Below are 23970 nucleotides of genomic sequence, written 5' to 3' on the forward strand. Positions count from 1 at the left end.
ATGGTGTGGTAACACACTGTCATTTACTGACCGCACATTAGCGCACGTGACAATTTGTGGAAATTTGGTTTCAGCAGTTATTGTCATTTGCACATTTTTTTTGTTTGAACATTTTTATTGAGAGTTCAACATATAGTAACAATACAGAGCAATAGGTTGAGGAGGGTAAAATAAAGGTTATCTTTGCGAGGCATATCAATGAACATGTACAGCAACAGTATTATACATTAGTCTTCTCATTTCTTAGCTGTCGATGCTGAAAAGGAAAAATACATGAATCAAATAACAGTTCCTCGTGGTACTGTTGTTTGTTATCCACAGAGCCACGGACCATCAGCTAGAATGGAGATGGCGCTTGGTAACTGAGTCGATGGTACATGTCATGTGGTTGTGGCCCATCGTGTGCAGTAAGTGTGCGCCCAGTGGGGTGTCGTAAGAGCAGGTCGTCGTTTGGATCTGTAGTAAATGTGGTGCATTTCACGTATGTGCGCCGGTTAGGACCCAGCGTCATTCATACGTGACAGCTCGTCTCGTATCATGCCGAGTAGACCAGTTATGCGAAGTGTCTCCTCAGATAAAGGCGTGCGTGTTGCGAACCATTAAAGGAACAACCGTATGTCATGTGTCACGGTGGGTTTCGATCAGTTTGACTATTGCGTCCATTAATGAATTCTTAGGGACATTGCCAACTTGGCGAACTGGGGGGGGGGGTTGGGAGGGGAGAACGAATATGCATGTGAAATAGTGAAAAGAAAAGGGGGGGGTCAATAATAATAATAGGGAAAAGGAATACAAGAAGCACAATACTGGGGTAAGGCTAGGAAGGCGTATTTGCAGCCAACGTGGTCGCTTGTGCCGATGTATGCATGTCATTTCTCTCAGGTATGGATCATTTGCACATCATTTAGGAAAGTGTTATGATTTTTGAGTCTCGTAAAATGTTTCCATAGCACTTTAGAATTACAAAAAACTGCTTTGTTTCTTTTTACTAGTTGCTAATATATTTTGAAAATAGTTGTACAGTTCATTTACTGGTATTTAAATACTGTTGGGTATTGGAAAACCACTGACATCCCGCAGTGTATCCTTTCACAGACACTGTGCCCCAGCAAGGTTGTCATAGTTCACTTTACAGAATCCTTTAACTTTACAGTCGGAGAAAGAGAAGTAAACACCAGTCTATGGGTTAAAAGAATAAGCAGCAATTTGACAGAAGGCATAGCCTGACATTTGACCTGTCTTTAAATGCACAGCAAATGTGACAAGATAAAAACATTTATAGGCATCTTTATTGCTCATTCACTTTCTGAAATCTAGCATGTTTACTTTGAGGTGCTGCAGCACCCCTACTTCCCGCGGCTATGCCCTTAAGTACTGGTATGGAATGTACCATGGAGTTTTTTTGTTTGAGGCTTTGATCCATTTTAAGCTAATTTTTCTATGTGACGTAAATTTGTGAAAGCTAAATAAAAAGATTTGCAAGAGTATATTTTCAAAGTACTTCAAATGACACTTGACTAGGCAAAGTAAGACATACTAGATTTTGTAAAATGAAAGTAATACATTAGGAATACATTAGTGTTCTTGTGAATTGATTAAGAATTTGTCTTGGCTATTTATTTTTACAATGTTACCTAATGCAAAATAGTTTTTTAATATCCACCTTGCCAAGAGGAAACCCTGTCCTGCAGATTTTTTCTAGAAAGCAACAGACTATTGGTATGCCACAGTCTAAAAGGTTAAGTAATTCTAGAACAGCAGCAAACACTTATGGTTTCTGTGAAATCGATAGTTATGAAAAGCAGTATAATTTTTGAACATCAGTACTAGAAGGTCGCTAATAGCAGCATCATTAGTTTTGTTTAATGATAATTGGCTTAATTAACAGCATTCACTGCTGGCATGTATCAAATTGTGGTGATCAAGCGTATTGATTTCCTGAGTAATATCATGCTGTGCAAAGCTGGTGATATGCCTGTCTACAGTACAGTTTGGGTAAAAGCCTCCAGGCTAGCAAACTGCATCTTCAAATTCTGCCGCCAGCACAATTCGCTTCAGCCATGCACGGATGTATGATAAAGCACATGTAAACTGCTGCAGTTCCATTCCTCTTCTTCTTGTGCTTCTCGGACCCCTGCGCCTCTTTTAATCTGGTCTTTTTCCAGAATTTCAATTTTCTTGTTAGATCGGTGGCAACCTTTTTTCAGCAAATGGAAGGTAATTCTCAGTTTTTTTTTTACCCACCCAATGATTTCCAAGCAAGCAGGGCATCTAGCGGTCACACCACAGATCCGCTGGTCCGCTTACGAACAGCCTTTATAAGGTTTTTGGACCTTGCCCTGCAAAAACTTCTGATATACCTGCTCAGCCAAGTACAGAGAAGAGCCTAGACAGCAGTTGATGATGCAGATACCCAGTCCGCTGCCATCAATGTGCCTTAGTTTCCATCAAGGTTATGGCATTTAACTGCCCTGCTGTCGATGCCAATGCCTGACGGACTGTAGACCAGCTCATCCTTAAGATAATTATAGCAGACTATTTTCTTTCAGTACAATATAATAATTTCCTTGTCCGGACGTTTTGTCTTTTCATGTGTACCATTTGGTATATAAATTGTAATGGTGGTAAAGATCTAAGTGGTTTACTTAATGGATACTTTGTCATCCTGTATAATCTGTATCTGTCCATTTGCACTTAACATTTGTGGGTGCTCTGTATGGTAAATATTACACTGCGAGTGAACATTGTACTGTATTATATATTGGCAGTAGGTGTTTTTATGGTTAGGTTCAACAAATTGAGTCATTCAATTGTTTGTTTCACTCTGCATGTTAAGTACATGTATTGTGTTTTTGGGAGACCATTCAACTATTTTTCATTTCTGACTTGGCCAAATGTAGTTAAGTACCCATTTATTAGAGGAGATTTAATAAAAGTAAGTCCTCCCTCTCAGAAGTCTTTCTGTGTCCTAAGTTTGGGTTCCGTTTATTTTGCTGTAGTTAAATTAGTTTCTAATTCTTGTGATATTTTAGTGTCCCAGATTTATTATAAATTGTTTGCAAGTATGGACATTGTTCCTGCAGAACATGGTGTTGTGAAACATATTTTATTATAATTTTTTCAATTTTCGGACTCCTATCCATCAGAGTATAGTATTTTCTATAGCTACATAACACCAGAAAAGAAAATAGATCAATTGTTCAGCAGCAATTAACCACAGTCTCATGTTTTGCCAGTTTTAATATACATATCTTCTGCTAATCTGAAAGTAGTGCATATATACAATCACATTTATGTAGCTAACATTATGTACCATTAGAATTGTGTTAAGTATATCCGAATTGGTTTTTTTTCGGTTCTGGAGGTCTGATGTGCTGTGGAATGCTTTTCTTGAATCTAATTTTGCTATAGACAATTCATCTTTTAAACTTTAATATCATTTTTGCAACTATCAACGATAGCATCCTTGCTTTTGTTTTCATTTTAGTCTTAGTGAATGTGCCTATACGTGAAAGGCATGCTTTGGGTATTTTTTGGCAGTGTAATCCCTACTGTATTTTCCGCTCTATCACACAGTCCTTCAGTACATACCATTAGGTGGGCAATTCCAAACCATATGATAAACGTTTGCCTCTCTTTGGTTGCATTCCAGAGGCTTTTCCTTTTTAGCATTTTCCATTTTATTATGCTTTCTTAATTAAACTTGTTCTAAGTGATCCAGAAGCAGGATGGTCCACTGTAATTTTAGTGGATAATGTCAAGGTAAACCAGTGGCCTACTTCTGCACCCATTTATTTGTGTGGCCTGGATATTGGACTGGATATGACACTAAATAGACTAGTAGGTAGCTGAGCAGCCCCATCTCTGTCCGGTTCCAGTAACATTATCTTTTAATGGTAGCAGGTAAGAGGGATGAGGCAAGACTGTTAATAGCCCAACCTCTCACAATTGGCTCTAGATAGCTAGCTTTTAAGGGTATGAGACCAGGTGGGCTAGCCGGGTCAGTCTAAGGCAGTGCCATCCCTGCACATTAACCCCTTATATAATGGTCTATCAGCAAACTGGAATAGAGGTTGGGCAGTGAGTGACTGGGTAGTTAAGTATTTCTTCCTTCTATCCCATTGGAAGACATGCCCACATTGTGGCCTAATTGCTTGTGGGTCGACAAGATTGGGATGGTTTTAATAACTACCCCTTTCTTTGCAGTGGGCAGACATGGATCCCTCCCTCCTTTCCATTCTTCATGATGCTTCTAGGAACTACTGTATTCACTTTTTTCATATTCTATCGCTGACTATGATCTTAAATATAAATGATGTACCATACAAGATGTTGTAGATTGATCATTGACGTCCTTTGACATTCCTTTTTTTTATTACAGGACCATTTGTCTTATTTCCATTTTGTTGGTCGGATAATGGGATTAGCTGTTTTCCATGGTCACTACATCAATGGCGGATTCACAGTTCCTTTCTACAAACAGCTCCTGGGGAAACCTATTCAGCTGTCTGATCTGGAGTCTGTTGACCCAGAGCTGCACAAGAGCTTAGTATGGATTCTGTAAGTGCCTTTCATATTTTTGTAACTGAGAAAATTTGCTAAAGCTGTCAGACAATTAAAAAAGCATTTGCAATCCAATAGGTCTCGCATTAGGAAAGTTTGAGCTATTGGTATTGTAAATGACAAATTTTGTAATTCTGTTGGTTTTTAAAATAGCTAAATTAATAGCTTTGTCATTTACAATGCCAATTGTTTTAACTTTCGCAAATGTGACACCTATAGCATTTGTAATGCAATGTGTTGTATTTACATGACTTAGATGCATTATTACAGCTAACAATGACTTATTTTTTTAAATAATTAATACGTAAATAAGTTATTGTCATTTATAATGGCAATAGCTTGAACTTTGGTAAATATTTTTTGTGAAGATTATTTTCAGTGTATTTTATTGACAAATCCAAGAACAGAAGTGAAAAATTAACTTCTTTTTGTGACATTTGTAGTAAAGCTTGGAACATTGAGAGAACATATTTGAACCAGTTGTTGAATGGTTGCACAGATTGATGCTGTGCTGGCGCTGAGTGATGTTGTGGTGGCAACGAGTGATGCTGTGGCGTTCAGTGATGCTGTGGTAGCGCATAGTGATATTGTGGTGCCCCTGAGTGATGGTGTGGTGGTGCTCCTGAGTGATGCTGTGGTGATGCGATAGAAAGTGAGTGCGATATAAAGATAGAGGGAGGGCGACAGATAGAGGGAGGGCGACAGATAGATGGCGGGAGGCCGACAGATAGATGGCGGGAGGGCGACAGATAGATGGCGGGAGGGCGACAGATAGATGGCGGGAGGGCGACAGATAGATGGCGGGAGGGCGACAGATAGAGGGCGGGAGGGCGACGGATAGAGGGCGGGAGGGCGACAGATAGCGGGCGGGAGGGCGACAGATAGCGGGCGCGAGGGCGACAGATAGCGGGCGCGAGGGCGACAGATAGCGAGAGGGCGGGAGGGCGCCAGACGGAGGGAGGGAGGTCGGGCGCCAGACGGAGGGAGGGAGGGAGGGCGGGCGCCAGATGGACGGAGGGAGGGAGGTGTTATGAAGTTAGCATACTAGTAGTTGGGAGTGGGCGGAGCTAGGGGGCCAGAGGAAGAGGAGGAGCGGACACAGGAAAAGGGCAGTTAGAGTAGGGACAGGGTAGAGATAAGTAACTGTTAATAAAGCTCCTTTAATTAAGAACCTGTGTCTGTGGTTCTTTGTAGCAGGATGCTACAACTGGCGACGAGAGTGGGATAGAGCAAGCCCCACTGTGTGCAGAGCCTCACAAGGACGCCCTGTCCTGAGCAGCTTCGAAAACGCTGCTGAATGGAGCCGCGCTGCCGCCTGAAGGACGAGGCCAGCAGCAGCTGTTACGATTGCCCTTCAAAGTCTGTGAGGGAGCACAGGGGCCGAAGAAACGAGCGCTGAACCGCTCGAGAGCCAAGCAGTCGATCGCGTTGAAAGTCTTCTCACGCTGGAAGCGTGTGCCCTGGGTGAGTGGCCCGTGTGCAGAGATTGGGAGCCCACTCCGACCCTATACTGTGCCCAGGAAGGAAGAAGTGCCCCAGAGCCGTGGACGGCGTCCACGACATGCCGCCAGCAAGCGCTGCGAAGAGCGCTGCAATTTGAGCCCGGGCGCTGTCGGAGATCGGAAAACCTCACGCCTAATGCGTCAGGTTTGGCAGGTCGTCGGCGCGAGAGAACGGGAACTACGAAGGTGAGCTGGGAGCCCACCCCAATCTCACCTGATGTCCATAGTGGCGGAGGAGGAGTGAATCCTGGCGTGGACTGCCCCAGTCGCTCCTGCGGGCACCCGCGCCTCTCAAGGTGACAACTGGAGGGAGTATGGGTCCCAGATGGCAAGAATGGCTGGAAGAGTTTGAAGATTACGTTGAAGGATCGGACATTATAGGGGACAAAAAGTTGATTGCCCTGCGCAACCTGGCGGGGCGAGAGATAGTTAAAATAATTAAGGACCTTCCTGCTACTGACACGGATACTTACGACAAAGCACGTGACGTTTTGAATAAAAAATTTCTTCACAAAAGAAATGTAGACTACGAACGCCACACGTTCCACTCCGCTCGGCAAGGGAAGGATGAGCCCATGAGTGCCTTCATGATGCGTCTGCGGAGACTGGCCAAGCACTGTGAATTTGATAATTTCTCAACAGATGCCACTATCAAATCATAAATAATAGACGGATGTTATTCTGAGCAACTTAGGAGGCGCCTACTGAGAAAAGTACATGAACTAGATGACATAGAGGAGATGACACGAGTTTATGATCAGGCGGAGAAGTACGCGGCCGATATTGAAACAGAACACAAAGGAAGTCATGAACAAGTGCGACGTGTGCACGCCAAAAGCGACAGTCGAAGGAGCTCAAGAGACAGACAATGGAGGTCGCACACGTCTTCCCGTCAAGAACAATCAAAATATCAGCGACGAGAACCATGGAAGAAAGAGAAAATCGGAAAGAGTGAGGAAATGTTACCGATGTGGGTATGATTACCCTCATGTGGACAGCTGCCCTGCCATGGGTCAGAGATGTCGGAAGTGCGGTCGAACTAACCATTTCGAAGGGATGTGTGGGGACTACAATAAGGAGAAACTAAGTGGTACCACAAGGACACCACGATCTGACACACGAAGCAGAGCCCCAAGAATGTCTCGGTCCGACACCCGAAGACACCATGCGCGAGCTGTCCAAGACAAGAGGAGCAGTCCTCTGGGTCGTCGCACTCTAGCAGAGAGTCATGTCGGTCCAGGTGGGAGCGGAGGTCACCTTCCAGAGAATCCAGACCGTCGTCCCGAGACTCAGCATACACCATTGAGTACCTGAACCTGGCGGCAGATCCGGACCAGCTTAAGAAATACCCTCGGCTGGATATCAAAGTTGGCAATCACGACACAAAGTTTGTATTAGACTCTGGTGCATCCTTAAGCTACATTCCAGTCACCGAATACGAAAGAATGAGCCCACGGCCTCCTCTGACATTTGCACCCGTGAGAGTCTTCACGTGGATGGCCAAGAAGCCACTTCCCTGCCTGGGGAAGTTCTCGACGACTCTTAAACATGAAAACACAACCATATCAGCGGTCATCCATGTCATCAAGGGCCCAGAGGCAGACTGTCTATTGAGCTTGCCAACCGCTGAACAGCTTCACCTAGTAGAAATTCTTTTCAAGCGACAACCAAGATGTGACCCGCCAGGCCACGATCAGCCATCCCCTCCGCATGCTAACCAAACAGGGTCAACCTTTGAATGGACTCCCCAATGTGAGCAGTCATTTAAGGAAATCAAGAAAGCGGTGGAATCAGCGGATCACCTGTCATACTTCAACCCAAAGCGAAAGACTGAGAACTGTGGATACCAGCCCCGTGGGGCTTGGAGCGATCCTGGCACAATATGAGAATGACTCAGATCAACGCCGTATCATTGCCTACGCGAGTCGTAGTCTGACTGACCCGGAACGGGCCTACTCACAGCCCGAAAAGGAGAGCCTAGCCGTAGTATGGGCATGTGAACATTTTCATGTTTTCATATATGGCAAACATTTCACTTTAATTACAGACCATCAAGCTCTTCTCACCATTTATGGAAACCCACGATCCAAGATGCCCCCGAGGATTGAAAGGTGGGGCCTACGGTTACAGGAATATACTTTCACCATAATCCACAAACCGGGGAAGTCTGAAAATCCAGCGGACTACATGTCCCGGCACCCACTTCCATCGTCCGCTTCCAATTCATCCATCGCAGAAGAGTACATACATTTTGTGACTGACCGAGCTCTACCTCCAGCTATCCCCATGGATACTATTCGGGAGAGTATGGCACAGGATGTCATCCTGCAGAAAGTCCTTCACAGGGTTCGAAACAATCGATGGAGACACGACCCTCAGGATGAGAATGCCGACTCCTCTGTCCAACGTGAAATGCAGGCCTTCCGGCATGTGAGTGGCGAACTGTCGGCCACCACTGATGGCATACTGTTGCGAGACCAGAGGATTGTAATCCCCACTCAACTGAGACAAGGAGTGGTTGCTCTTGCACATGAAGGGCATCGGGGGATTGTGTCAACCAAACGAGCACTAAGGGAACGAGTGTGGTTTCCATACCTCGATCAATTGGTGGAAGCCACCTTGAAGGATTGTCATCTCTGTCAACTCACTAGCAAGAGCGATCCCCCGGCACCATTACACATGACCACCCTACCCAATGGTGTGTGGCAAGAGATCGCTATTGATTTCTATGGACCCCTGTCATCGGGCAAATATGTACTGGCCATCATTGATGAATATTCTAGATATCCCATTGCATGCTTTGTACCGTCCACAAATGCCTCCAGTACTCTTAAAGTACTTGATGAAGTCTTTGCAACGTGGGGGGTTCCCAAGACAGTTAAATCAGACAATGGGCCCCCTTTCAATGGGAAAGACTTTGCAGCCTTTGCGAAACACCTAGACTTTCATCACCGTAGGATTACACCCCTCTGGCCACAGGCAAATGGGACAATTGAGAGATTCATGGCCACGCTCAAAAAGACCTTCCAACATGCTACCGCGGAAGGAAGTGATCTGCAAGCAGCACTCAATGAAGTCCTCCGAGCTTACCGCACAACTCCTCACGCAACGACTGGCCAGTGCCCAGCGACACTCATGCTGGGACGTCCCATGAGGAATCGCATTCCAACGTGGGATGGAGCCTTGAAAGCATAATCATCTGCAAAAGATCCACATGAAATAAGAGCAACTGACGAACGCAACAAAGGAAAAATGAAGGCCTACGCAGACCACCGGAGAAGAGCGAGGTCACTATCGTTACATGAAGGGGACCATGTTATCGTCAAGCAGGAGCCGCAGAAAAAGACCGACTGTCTATTCAAGGACGAACCATTGGTGATCACGAAAAGGAAAGGAACTATGTTGACGGCGGAGTCCGAGCAGCGGCGAGTCAGGAGAAACATCTCGCACTTTAAGAAACTGCCACAAGATGCCTCCAGAACCATGATGAGTGAAATGGACACTCCCAGTTCGGAAGAACTGCATTCAGATGATCGTGAGAGCACTTCTCCGATCATTGAGACACTGAGTACTAATAGTCCGAGAGCCAGGTCGCCACGACCTCATCGTGACGTACGTCCACCCAAGAGACTGATCGTAGAGATGGACTGAGAAGTCAGTATGTTTTGTTTGTTTTGTCACAATGGGGGGAGATGTTATGAAGTTAGCATACTAGTAGTTGGGAGTGGGCGGAGCTAGGGGGCCAGAGGAAGAGGAGGAGCGGACACAGGAAAAGGGCAGTTAGAGTAGGGACAGGGTAGAGATAAGTAACTGTTAATAAAGCCCCTTTAATTAAGAACCTGTGTCTGTGGTTCTATGTAGCAGGATGCTACAGGAGGGCGGGCGCCGGAGGGAGGGTGGGCGCCAGACGGCGATAGAGGTGGAGAGAGTGAGGGGGGTGTAGAGAGAGGGAGACATGGGGGTGTAGAGAGAGGGGTGTAGTTATGAGTAATCTTTCTATTTCAAATTTATATTTGGATGTATCTCTACAAAACGCAAATTAATGGCTCTGAGTTCTTGTGGGCGCGGATGCTTGTGCGAGTGACCTAAAGAGATCAGTGGGATGCGATGCGCGTTAAGAGGACAGTTACCTAAGAGAGGAGCGAACAAGGAGGAAGAAAGGGAGGAATTAACTTGTGAGTAAATCTAAACCGGGTTAAAGGTGGATTAGTTCCCTTTGTAAGTTTCAGTCAGGACTCTGTTGTTCCACTTGTGTGCTTAATAATAAAATCGAAATGGCATGTAAAGATTTTACGCAAATTCAATCTAGACTTCCCATTGAACTTGTGTTATGAAAAAAGTGAACAAAAATGCACTTTATCTTAGGGTTGAATAAAATAAAGTACAGCAAGAAGAGGAAATCCAACTTTACTTCATCTAGTATCAGGTGACGCACATATCAGAAGTTAAAAAGTGCATCACATAGATGCAACTTCTGCAAAAGGGTTGTAAATTATGAAAAAAGTGACCTTACCACTTCTCCCATCTATGTTAGGTGGAGAGGTCATTCATGACGTTTGAGGGGAGCAAAATGGCTTGCTGTCAGAAAGGCAGCAGGGGAATGTGGTCTGGCTGTGTCGCTCCCTCCAATAGGTCGTAATTTCTTGACCTGCTCATTGGCGGAGCCACCTGTCACAAGTTCAGTTGCAACAAAAATGACTGTTGTATTGCAGCACATTCTACTTACACTAGGGTCTAGTAAACATATTAGCTGTTTCTTAAACTGTAGAAAATGAACATTAAGAAAGGCCACCCTTGGGCAGTAACGACAAAATCCTGGTACAAAGGCACCTTAGAGAGCGACATTCAGCCCGTGGTGAACCCAGTCACAAGCCCGGCCAGTGGTAAAGGCTCTTGCTGGGGTACAGCTTGCCTTGGCTGAGTGGTGGCGATGGCAATGAAGAAACATTGAGATGTGTAAAGAAGCATTGGCAAAGCCACTATGTCCGGCCACTTGGATTGGTAGATCAAACAAATTACGTTTTTTGTGTGTAAATGTGTGTGTGTGTGTGTGTAAATGTGTGTGTGTGTATATATATATATATATATATATATATATATATATATATATATATATATATATATATATATATATATATATATATAATTTTTTTTAAAGGAAGTAGCAGAGGAGCACGTGGCGAGGAGAAAGGGGAAAAATCATCTTGTGCAAGGTGTGGGGGCACACTCGGAGAGGATACCATGGGAAAGCCATACAGAGAGCAACAGGGAGTGCAGGGGTGGGGAGAGAAACACGAGAGAAAGCAGAGGATGGGAGAGAAGAAAACGAACGAGAGAGCAACACGGGAGGGGAGAGAGGCAGACAACGGAGACAGGTGCAAAAATACATGCACTTAAGGAGAGCTTGCTTGAAAAGAAATTAAAGAAGCAGCACGAGGTGGAGGAAAGCACACATTGGACGTAGCAATGTAGCGTCTAGTCTAGAGTGTAAGACTGGGTGTAGGAAGTTAAGTTAGTTCATGTGAGAGGTCTGGGAGGGAGAGTAAGGGGGTGTAGCGTGACAGGAAGCAAAAAAGGTGAAAAAGAAAGGGGGAAGAGGAGGGAGGAAGGAGGTGTGGGGAGGCTGAAAACGAGAGAAAAAAACTTCCGAAAAGGGTCCCAGAGGAGAGGGTGATCAGCAGTGAGGGGTCGGAGAGCGCCAACAGAAAACAAGCAAAGTAAAGTGGAGAAGAGAAGAAGCTGGGGTGAGAGCGGAAGGAACAAGCTCTCTGCATTGCATGGTGGGGGCGGGGTTTTAGAGGTCTGGGAGGGAGGGTAACTGGGTGTAGCGTGACAGGAAGCAAACAAGCGATGCACGCTCTGTGCTGGTGGAGGGGGAGGGCCATTAGCCTGAGAACTTGTGGTGAGATCAAAGGAAGGGTGGGAGGGAGGGACATTGGCAAGCGAGGGGTGAGGGGGTGTGCAGCCTGGTGAGCTAAAGTGGCAGCAGAGGCGGTGCGCGTGCACGAAATGTGCGTGGTTGTGCTCACATGCACTGTACCAGATCTGCAGTTTGGATAGACTTGATAGCATTACTATAATCTCGCCAACAAGCATTGCTCTACTTAGGCTCGACCTAAAAAGTTTCTGTGTGTATATGTGTTTGTATATATAGGTATATGACCCGAGTGGCGGCCCCCACTGGGTAGTTAGGATCGCGTTTCCTTAATAAAATGCTTTTTTTGTGTGTTTCTAGTAACTTTGGCTCAGTTTGACAAATCTCGACGGAACTACTCAAAAAAGTGCTTCTTTTTTACTCGTTTGAGCATTTAATGTTTCGGGATGATCTGTCAAGTAGGGGCCAAGGAAAACAAGCTTTTGCAATGCAATCGGTCTCGCCTTTGGGACCTTATATGTATTTAGCTATGCAGCACATTAACCTGGCTGCTGAAACACCTACTGTTCTTTAACATGGAGGGAAAGTAAGCACCAAACTGCCTGATACGCCAGGTCTGGGAACCCTTGGAGAGAAATATTGCCTTTCAGTGAGAATTGATATAGTCCAAGGCTCTGCTTTTTAATAAATTATCAGGGCCTTCGGTGGTCATATCACTGAAAATACAAGATTTGAAAGATTTGAAAAAATAAATGTCTACGGATGCTCGTGGAAGACTATTTCTATGGACTGGAATCTAGAAAATGCTAAAGTGATTCTGGGATGTTACTGACCTCTGCTGGTCGTTTTCTATCAAGAAAGATAAATAGAAGCAGTTGCCAGAAAAAGAAGAAAAAGAAAGTCTCAGCAGAAAGCAATTCTGGTATTTTACTTGCCTCTGCTGGTTGATTTCTATCAAGACAGTTAAATAGAAGTTGTTGAACAGAAAAAAGTCTCTAAGTGGAAGCGCACAAGTCCTAGTGCTGATCTCCAGAGCCCACAAAGTACATATATAAGTATATAATAAGTATATACTAAAGTATATACAAGAGGTCTCAAATGCTTGACCTAAAAGGGGGAGGGCCAAAACACATTTTCCCTTGTCATTTTTCTATAAAAACTTTAAAGATAGAAGTATAGCCCAAATCGCTAAACTGATTTACACCAAATTAAGCAGAACATTGGATCTTGCTGTAAATCCATTCAGTAGTTTTTGAGCAATTAATGCTCAGAAATGTATATTTCGGGGCATGGAGTCTCTGCCGATCTAACAAATCTCAAGCTGAGATCTCATTGGCTGGGACCACATCAAACGGAAAAAAATGGAAGCCATCTGAGAACTCCTAAAAAACACAATGATGGGCATGTTAGGGATACGTGACCCCCCTAGGTCCCCGCCAGGGAACAAAAACATTTCTAAAATAAAAAATAAATAAATTACACCACTGATCCACAAATACGCTGGAAAGAAATCCTTCGGGCTCCACGCTTGTTCCAAAAAAGGTGTGTGCGACTTGTATTGTGTAATTTTGGTTATGTAGGGTGACTTCTCCTCCCCTAGTTTGAGAGGCCCGGGGCACTCCATCCCTTTGGCCAGCAGTAGAAAAGAGAAGGGTGTGTGGCAGGCGGACACTCTACCAGGTCCTAAAAAGGCCTCATGGACCCCATCCTCCTGGGGCACGTAATTAACTGAAGGGAGGAGGCCCATGGCCCCCCTCCCTTAGCCTTTAAAGGCCCTGAGAACCCCATCCCTGGGGCCGGCTCAGTTAGTGTGTCTCTGGGATCCCGCCCCGGGACACATTAGAATCCCTCCATTCACCAGTGCAAACAGGGTAACATATATGTGCTCCCGTCTGGTGGGAGCATTTTTTAAATCTCACGCCAGACTGGAGCAAACATGCAAGTCTTCTCCGACCTGCCTGGAGATGTAAACATGCTCCCGCTGGCTGAGAACAGACTTCTGTTCTATTTCTCAGCCCACACTCCTGAGGGTCAGGGAAACCGCACACAAATTGTTCCAGCAGAGCTGCTCCCTCCAGGCGGTAGCAATGCCAGTTCCTGTACTATGCGGGGAACAGCTGGGGCTATAGTGGCCGTGCGTCTCCCCGCGGATCCAATGTTTGTGGGTGCCCCAGGTGAGCACGGGGTCCCTCACTGGTTGCCCCAGTGCATGGGGGTCCCGGAGGCCTGAGAAAGCTCGGAGAGAGGGTCTGCGCCCCCACTCCTTTTAAATGGAATTCAACCCCATTAATGGGATCCCCCATATATATCTTTTGGCCCTGGGGAATGGGGTCCCTGGAACCCAACGGTCAACCCTGCACTGCACAAGCAAACTGTTGAATGGGTTTGGCAGCCTGTGGGGGGGTTGGCTGTCTTTGCTTGGGTTGTCTACAGGCCAGTCCCTATGGCCAACCCTCGGCTATGCATGGCAGTGGGGGGTTGGCTGCTTTCAGGGTTCGGGGATGGGGCCGCAGGCCAGCCCCTGCAGCCAACCTCTTTCCACACGCAGCCAAAGTTTGTGAGTAGTGTTGGGTTGGCTGCCTCCTGGTGGCTTGGCCACAGGGCTTGGGCACAGGCTAGTACCGAGGGTCAACCCCCCCACTGCACTTCCGACGCGGTTCTCAGCATATGGTTGTCTGACTGCAGGCAGGAGGGAGGGTATGGCCGCAGGCCAGGACCTGCTGCCAACACCCACCAGGCACTGCTGAGGGTTTGCTTTACAAATGGTCACAAAAAACTTTACAATTATTTTTTTTAAGCTAGAAAATCACTGAAAAAAACAATGGTTAAAGTAACGTTATAAATGTTCAGTAACAATGTAACGCTTTAAACTCAAAAAGCACATAACTAACTAGTGAATTTATCTCAAGCTTCTATAACTTATGCCCTTAGTTAACTATAACTCCCATCCTAACCATGTACTACTAATTACCCCATATATTGCACCACTCGTGACCTCTTATCCGCATGCGCGCTAGCGGAATTCCGCTCGCACGCTGGGTTTTTTAAAAACGCACTTTGCGTGACGAGCTGGGCTCGTCATCAGCGTGCGAGGAGGCTACGCGATGACGAACCCAGCTCGTCATCAGCGTCGAAGGGGTTATTTTACATAATTGATATCACTGCAACATTTTCAATCAAATTATTGATGAAAAAAGTGTGTATGGCAGAGGCACGAGTTAGTTACCTTAGTTCACAAGTTCTAGTTACTTGAGATAACTAACTGTTGAATGACTTTGTATTTTGGTTTTTGTTTAAAACGTTACATTTTTACTGACCATTACACCGAACTATAACATTACTTTAACCTTTGATTTAATTAAATGAAAAACGCCTTGATCTGTCCAGTCCCCTTTACTACAGATGAACAAAACATTATGGCAGCTTGATATCGTACTGGATCATTATCTGCACAAAGAAAATAGAAGTAGAAAACTTTTCCCAGTTTAAATGCAGGGCTCCCCCTGATGTACCTCCTTATTGTAACTCTACCTTTGTGTTTTTAATTTTGCGGCTGGATTCTTTAGTTTCTGTCAAAAGTCCTTTCTACCGTCATAGATTGTCTTTTCCCAGCTCAGCTGGGGTCCACATTTTTGGCCTCCACACTTGGGCTCCCCGCCTATGGCATCTCAGAAAGTAAAAAGTCTGGGGGTTACACTAAACGCAGACCTCTCATTGAAAGGCCAAGTGGGAGCCATTGTTTCATCTAGCTTCTTCCAGTTACGGAAAATCAGAAAAATAGCGCACCTACTTACCCAATCAGCACTAGTGCAGGTAATAATCGCCCTGGTACTCTCTCGCCTTGATTTTTCTAACGCAATTTATCTTGGGCTCCCAGTCGGTGCACTGAAACAGATGCAGATAGTTCAAAATCAAGCGGTGAGGCTGTTATGCAAACAGCCCAAATGGCAGTCAGCCCGACCAAGTCTGGAAAAAACTCCATTGGCTACCAATAGCCCAAAGGATCATCTTTAAGACTGGGTGCACTGTATTTAAAGCTCTACACGGAAAGGGCCCAAAATTCATCAGACAGTTGCTAATTGCACAGAAGTCACAACGCAATCTACGCTCGGCACACCTGAACCTACTGACCATCCCCTCCTTCAAAAGGAAGAAGCAAGGAGGAAACTGCTTCTCTCACCTAGCGGCTGTGCTGTGGAACTCCCTCCCTACCTCACTCAGGAAATGCGAGAGCCTCTTGATCTTCCGAAAATCACTAAAAACATGGTTAATCAAACAAACCTATGATTAGGGATTATTTCAGGACCTCAGACAACAGCGCCATGAAACCCTTGGGTGTACGTGCGCTCTACAAATAACCAATAACATAACATAACAGATGCTGCTTTCAGTTTCTACTTATTAAAGGCTGAGCCCAAGGAACGGGTTTTGTTGTCACAATTCTCCAAAGCTGACTGGCATTTGCAACCTACTTTCTTTTCTGTATTTTCAGACCTCACTGGTGGCCCTCCATTTTTGTTTTGTCCTCAGATAGCCAAGTTTTATAGCTTAGAAGCAAAAATTATAGACCATTAACCTGAACACTGGCTACAACATCCACACGAATGAGCCATTCAGGAAGTTCCATAGTTTTTTTGCTGGATAAGTCTTGCATTTACAGATTACTTCTATTCTACCTAAGCTTCGATCTTTTATTCTTTGGAAAGGGTGGTGATTTCAGTACAAGCTGTATTTATTTGCTTCTATGTTGTACACCTTCCCTTAAATGTGAAACATGCAGATGAGACCCTCCTGTCATCAGAGTTCCTTGGTGTCTCAATTAGTGTTGACAGAGGGTACTCGACTTGACAGATATTAAACTAGTTTCCCTTATTTCAGAACGTCCCTTTCATAGGATGTATTTCGAGTGTAGGATTGAGGTAGTCTTGCTCTCACTGAGACTAACATGACTCTAAAGCAGGTGCACAAACATTTCATAATCTCATTTATGCTTAGTGATTTTTCATAATTGGGATATCATCACCGGAGTGTATCAGGCCCACTGTATGGTTCTGGATGAGTAGACACTGTTGCAGCTTTTCCTCGTTTTGACAGCCATCAAAGCTATAGCAGAAGTATCTCAAGTTTTGTTACTGGCTTTTGATGTGGGTAGTTGGATGAATCCATTAGCATTCTATTAATTGCTGCCAGATAAGGCTGCAACAAGGTGGACATGCTAAGCTGGAAATGTCTGTGAAAGCAGCCTTAAAAGGAGCAACAAACACCATGCATGCATGTGGTAAAGGGAAGGGTGAAGCCTGCCATAACCTCTTGGTGGCTTAGGGCATCTTATGATTGCCACTATCCTCCGAATGCACGATTACTTTTTATTTAACACCAAGCAGTTGCCAGAGTATCATGTTAACAACCAGAGTATTGAGTCGCATTTTTGGAATAGCACATATTGCATAATACATGGGTGAGCGGCTAGCACGGGTTACGTTTAAAAAGGGATTTGTGAGCGATGGTTGCCCTAGTTGCCAAAAAGTTTCATGATAACTGATTTTGGTTCTTTCCCATCTTTCTGTACTCAAACTAATTTTGTTTTTCTAACTGTGGAATTTAACAAAAGATCAGTCTTCGTCCTCTGGTACATGCCTCTAGTCCTGGACTTAACACAATGCTGCTTACAAATTTCTGTAAGTTCTGAAAACAAAAATCTGTTCATACCAAAGAAACTAATTGTAGAAAAGTCCCACTGCTCCAATCCTCCCCATCTCAGAAGTAAGGAAATCTGACTCCATGAGAGGGATTATTTCATTAGTTTCTCTCTTCTACATGTTGGAAAATGCTTGACTGAAGGCTGACACGCATCCAACCTAGGAAGTACCTATGGTGCTTGCCTTTTAAATACCATGTTCTTCACCCAATGCCTTTTAGTCCCTTCTGCTCCCATCAGATAAACCTATCTGCATTGAGGAGGTTTGGCAGTGAAATACTTTCAAATATACCAATAATAGATCGAAAGTAGTTTCCATTAATAAAGTAATGCACTGCATTGCCTTTATCTTTGTGCTTCGAGGATGATCACTGCATTCTTTTAATCCAAAACACCCTCCCATGCAGAAAGTCCCAATTAGCTACACCATACGACCCGTTATTTACACCTCAGTGACATTCAGGCATGGGATGATAAGGACATTCCTGGCAGAACTCATCCCATTTCTGTCTCCAAACATACCTGCTGAGGACCTAAAACTTCAAACAAAATATCTGGTTGGTCAACCCAGTGCAGTACCCTTTATGTAGACTGTGATCATTAGATAGGCTGTAAAGGGACCCGCAGAGCTCGAAGCTGCCAGCCTGCTGAAAATCATAAACTGTCATTCACTCACACCCCTCTTCATCCACCACACTGCTAAGCTTTTCAACCCATAACGCAATAGCCACACCTCAGTGATCATCACGCAAGGCCTGGAAGCACTTCTTGCAAAGTATACAAAACACACAAAAAAGACAGATCCCTTCCAGCCACACACCCTATACAGTGTGGCTTGCTGTCTAGGTAGACAAGCACTTCAGTGGCCAACAAAGGGGTAGTTAGCTCTTAAAAAATGCTACAGTACAAGCTGCAGTTGTATTCTGTTGCTGTGAATGTACAAAGTTGCTACTTTATCTTTCATCCATTTGTTTGCAAAATGATGTCTGATGCTAGCTTGAATTATGCGCTTTTTGGTTGGTCAAATATAGTTTGTTTTCTTAGCAATTCAGTGTATGTGGTCATTACTAGTTGGGAGTTGAAATACATTTGACAGATTGCACTGATGACTATTGTGAATAGACACAGTTGACTGATTGGTTAAGCTGTAAGCAAATGAATAATATATGCTACCTTGTTCTTATCCCCACACCAAATATCTTAGAGGGTGACTGTGTAATTCCAGGTGAAGTTTAAGGGCTACAGCTTTCTGGAGGATTTTGTTTTTTAATTGTGTAGTGTCGTTTTTTATGCAACAGTCGGATGAATAATCTTTTTGTCTTAGGTATGTTAGATTCCATGACTGGGCTTCTACAAATGATCAACACCTAGAGTGCTTAGGAGGTCATTCTATGAAGGCAATACTTTGGCCAGACACCATGCATTACGTTTTACATTGTAACACAAGCTTCTAGTTGTTTTGTAGTACTTCAAGTTCTCAACCGAGGTTGTTAATGTCCTCCTGGAATAGAAATAAAATAATTTGTTGAATTCGTTTTACACTTATCTTCTCCGTTGCACAAATCCAGAAGTTATTTTTCTTGTACTAAAATGCAAGTCTTGTTAATGTTCCTTGAGAGGGAACTATTTTCATAACATAATGGTTTGAAATCAATAACTGTACCCCAGTCTTAAGTAGTATACCAAAGTTCAGATGTATGAAGTCTTTTTCTACTTTAATCAAATCACAATAGCAAAGAGTGTCCTAGATGAAGGAAACAATATCACCTTTTAAGTGGAAAACTGGGTGTTCAGAAGAGCTAGGTTTATATAGGCGTGCAATAAAAACATTTTCATTTGGATAGTATTTTTGTGTACGTTGACCAGTGCGAACATAATTTATAATAGTAATTCATGCTTAAGCATGTTACTTATTTGTCGGTCTTGTTTTCACAGGGAGAATGACATCACTCCAGTATTAGACCATACTTTCTGTGTAGAGCATAATGCTTTTGGCCGCATCCTTCAGCATGAGCTCAAACCTAATGGCAGAAATGTTCCAGTAACTGAAGAGAACAAAAAGGAATATGTCAGGTAATTTCACATGCAAATAATCTAAGCTGTGCCAGAAACTCTGCTGGCAAAACGTGTAAAAAGTATATGTTCTCATTTATTCTACTGATTTTATATTTTCAAGGTTGTATGTGAATTGGCGGTTCATGAGAGGAATTGAAGCTCAGTTTTTGGCTCTTCAGAAGGGCTTTAATGAACTTATTCCACAGCACCTGTTAAAGCCTTTTGACCAGAAAGAACTTGAGGTAAGTTGTCATAACGGTTTCATGCATTATTGCAAAAACAAAGTTAACCTTGGAACTATTTCTAATGTGGCAGCTTCTTTGGCTTGGGGAATTACTTATGAGATTTTATTTTGAAAATTACGTTTTTCTTTGTTTTTTATATTCCATAATTTGCACTTGTGTTTTTGTTTTCATTAAAGAGTTTATCTGAAATAAGTAGTTGTATCAGTTGTGATCTGTTGAGTTTGCTTCAGCCGTCTCTGCTTGTGTATCTGCAGTGTTTGGCCAATTTAATCGATTCCCCTGCTTGAATCATTTCCCATCAGTCTGGGAATCATCCATCTTTTATCAAAGCAATGAACAGTATACCATGTCCATAGGTAACCTAATAGTTTGAATAGTAGCTTTTCACATCATTTGAGCCAACCCAGACTTCACCAGAAAGGCCAATTTGCCCAACCCCACCTTCTATTGACCACAACATAGCTCTGATTTCTATCTTGCGTAGAGAGCGAGTGGGTCCTTGGGAAAAGCACGTTTTTTTCCTCTATGAAGTGTAAATACTTATAATTTTTAACTGCCGTAGTTGGATATTTTGGACCAGGCTCTGATCCACCCCACACTTAGAGTTTTTTCTGAGTTTTTGCACTGGCCTAGGGGAGGTAGCTACCTAACCAAGGCAGGTACTGGCTAAAAGGGGAGAAAAAAAATGGATAGCAGGAAAGAAGTTTGGCTTTATTTCTCCAGGAGAAAAAGAAACGTTACTCTTTCCATGAGAATGCCCTCTCTCCTTGTGATGAATCTGGGCAGTGGCTCTCTGTGTTACCAAAATGGAGTATCTAAAGAAGCAACATCTTGAGATTCCAGGATTAGCTTACGAAGATCTTTCCAAATGTCCTTCAAAAGAGAAAACAAGCTGTTCTGTGACATCCCATCTTGACAAAATGCCGAACACATTGCCAGAGCATTCTGCCCAAACAAATGGCTCAACTCAGACATCAGACTCCGACATCCAGGCATCTTTCCTGACTAAATCCTAGTTAAAGGGCAGGTTTTTTCCTAGCCCTGCATCAGCAATGTTGTTTACACCTACAGCTGGTCAGGGCCTTTTCAACTGATTGCCCCTTCAGCTATCCTCATCGCCAATCAACCAAGTGACTGCTTGTTCATCATTGATGACTACATAGACACACACTTCTGACTTGCTCGACAGGCACTGCTTCAACTTCTATAAGCCTATTCTTGACTCTAAAAAAAGGAAAGAAAAGTGTTATGAAAGTATTTCTTTTTTTAGTCCAACCACTAAATGGCAAAATAATGTATAGGAGGCGAATCTAGCAAAAATCTCAAGCTTATAAACTGTGATCATCTGTGAGCAGGTTTTCCTTATTTAGTCGTATTATTTAAGGATTGCTTTGTTCTGACATTCTCATAAGCACTTCTTTTAGCTGCATAGCTTAGTTACTGCTGAACTTGGTCGTGTACAGTTTATGAGATAAGGATAGTGCTATGTAAGCAGCTTTTGTCCCAGGTTCAAAGCTCACGCACGAACATCTACCATCCCATTGTTGCAAATTAAAGACCAAGAAGATGGCTATCTGACTTGCATGCATTGCAGAAGTTCTGTTTTCTAATAATGGCCATCTAACATTCGATATTAGTCAACAACTCTAATTCTTCACATTTATGGAGCAGTAAACCTCTGAATTCTCCAACTGGCAGCCTAAAAGTAGGGGACAACTGGACTTCATATGTTGTACCTTTTCGCTTACTGGACTACACTGAATGCACATCATCTGTTCTAAACCATCTTTGGTGCTCTGTGTTAGGTTATCTTGCATTTAGTTTGGGGCTATCGATTCTAAAATCCTAGAAACGCATACATGTTTAAATGTTGGTCTCCTGCTATGAAGTTATGACCCAACTCCGCCTGTCTAAGTCTGAATGACGGTTACCACATGTCTTCATGTCACTAGGAAACTTTTCTTCTGAGTTCGAGTGAATAATATAAGTTGATGTTTCTGCAGGTGTGGCTACATTTTTAAGATTTGAGGCCTGCCATTCGTGGAAAAAGTTTATACGGCTTTACTCAGAACAGTCCTAAATCTCAAACAACCTTTGGCAAAGCCAGTAGGACTCATTTGCCAATATTGTTAAGGTCGACAATACTGGATTTGCCAAAGTCAAATAGTGGCAGCTGTCCATCCTTTAAGTGCATTTCTTATGCATTCAAGATGGTCCCCCTGGTATGCATTGTGGCTAGCATCTTTGGCTACTGTGTTGCATGACGTTTGCACTCATGTATAGAAAACTTGTGCAGAAAGTGCACATTTCTTTGACTCCAGTCATCTGGGGCAGTAGCTTGAATACATGAGTTGGTGCAGAGTGACCACTATTTATTAAAACAATGCACTGGGTGGTATTTGTGACTGTGTGTACATTTGTGCTTATATGGTGTCTGGAAATGTGGGTATCTATGTCTAGTCTGTACATAAATAGTGTGTCTTTTGTCTCATCAGTGTATTTTTGTATGGTTGCCCATGAGTGGTGTATGTGGTCACATACATTGGTGTTTGGTTTAAAAATGTGTATTCTGCCTGTTGAGGTGTAATGCATGATAATACTAAGTTTGCTTGTGTGTCCTTGAAGGCATCTGCAAGTCCTTCCATGGCACTCTCAGCTCAACGATTTCTTGTCACAGCAGCCCTTTACAGTTTGGTTAGGAGAAATTAGACACCAATGGGAACTAAGTTCAGAGACTTATAATTGATGTGCCTTCCTGTGAAAATGCACAAGCTTACTCAGGCAACAATGTGCCAAAGAAAGTCGTAGGCCATCATATACACAAAGAAATGCATAGACATGCAAACACATCGAAACATCAACACGAATAAGCACACGTAATGACATACACAGACACAGATATAGAAACACCCTTAAACATGTAGGCATACTGACCAAAACGGAGGCAGACACAGGCCAGCACTTCTACAGTTGGCTATACACTGACTAACATACGTTCTGTCAGTGGCTACACATGTTAGTTTAGACCTGTATGTGTGACAACACAAACACCTAAAATTATATAGCACTATAACTACAGAAACGAATTGCAACCTATGTGCACACCGACATATACATACACACATATGACATAAACAGAGCTGTTGTACTCGGAAAGAAATGCTGACTTTGAGGAGGGCTGGTTGTGAAAACCGTTATTTGTTATGTTTGCAGAACACGTTGAGATTCTTTATACATAGGTCACACACACAGACCCTAGGTCAGTGGAGCCTGGTTATATCTGCATCCCTATCCTCCACCATTGTTGTGCGGGCTCAGTGCAAAGGGCCTTCCAGGTAGCAACCCCTGAAACTCCACGGGAGCCCAGAGTCTGGGTCAGGTTGGAGAATTTTATCCTTGGAGGGTGATACTGGATGGAATCCAATGAAGTGTCTGTAGTTTTCATCAGTAATGCAAATTGGTTAAGGACATAGGTGAACCACTCCATTCATCACAGAAGATGGTCCACTGGTAGCTTCTCACTGCTCTCCAAGCGCATTAGCTAAAGCTGCTGCATCTGTTAGCCTCTGCACTCCTGCCCTTTGGGCATGCATCATGTACAGGAAGCTAGCTAGGGCAGAATACAAACCTAAGCGTAGTGCACATACCACCAGAAGAATGTTTTTTTTCTGTATTCATTAAATGCTGCAGGAAGCACACACTCTGGGTGCTTTATTGTGCAGACAATATGCCCAATTAGCACACTGTCCAGCAGTGAGCAAAATAGCACATGCTGGGCTCCCTCCCTGAAGAAGAGAGTTTAAAATTACAGTTACATGGTGGCAGACGGAAAACATCTTTGAACACCTTGGACCCAGTGTCTTTATAGTAGGCGTTGTAACGCACAACATGGTCAATCACCTTGCAACTGTACAGACCAAAATATGCTTCACACTAAGGGGTAGTGACCAGTAAAGAGGCAAGTGTGGGGGCCTCTTCCTTTCTTAGATGGACTTGTTTTTCTAGACTTTTTTGAGGTATGGATTTCTCTAG

The 23970-nt window shown here is 43.7% G+C and overlaps 1 protein-coding gene across 2 annotated transcripts in view; it reads left to right on the forward strand.

Moving 5' to 3' along the window:
• Window positions 1–23970, forward strand: part of SMURF1 (SMAD specific E3 ubiquitin protein ligase 1) — a 384967-nt gene that overhangs the window by 263650 nt on the left and 97347 nt on the right. For both annotated transcript variants that reach the window (XM_086940654.1, XM_086940655.1), the window contains 3 exons: window positions 4382–4560; window positions 19574–19711; window positions 19815–19935. In XM_086940654.1, coding sequence (XP_086796780.1) covers window positions 4382–4560; window positions 19574–19711; window positions 19815–19935 — 438 coding nt within the window. The remainder of the gene's footprint in view (window positions 1–4381; window positions 4561–19573; window positions 19712–19814; window positions 19936–23970) is intronic.

Source organism: Lissotriton vulgaris, chromosome 10 (genome assembly GCF_964263255.1).
Source record: "Lissotriton vulgaris chromosome 10, aLisVul1.2, whole genome shotgun sequence".
Taxonomy (NCBI): Eukaryota; Metazoa; Chordata; class Amphibia; order Caudata; family Salamandridae; genus Lissotriton; species Lissotriton vulgaris.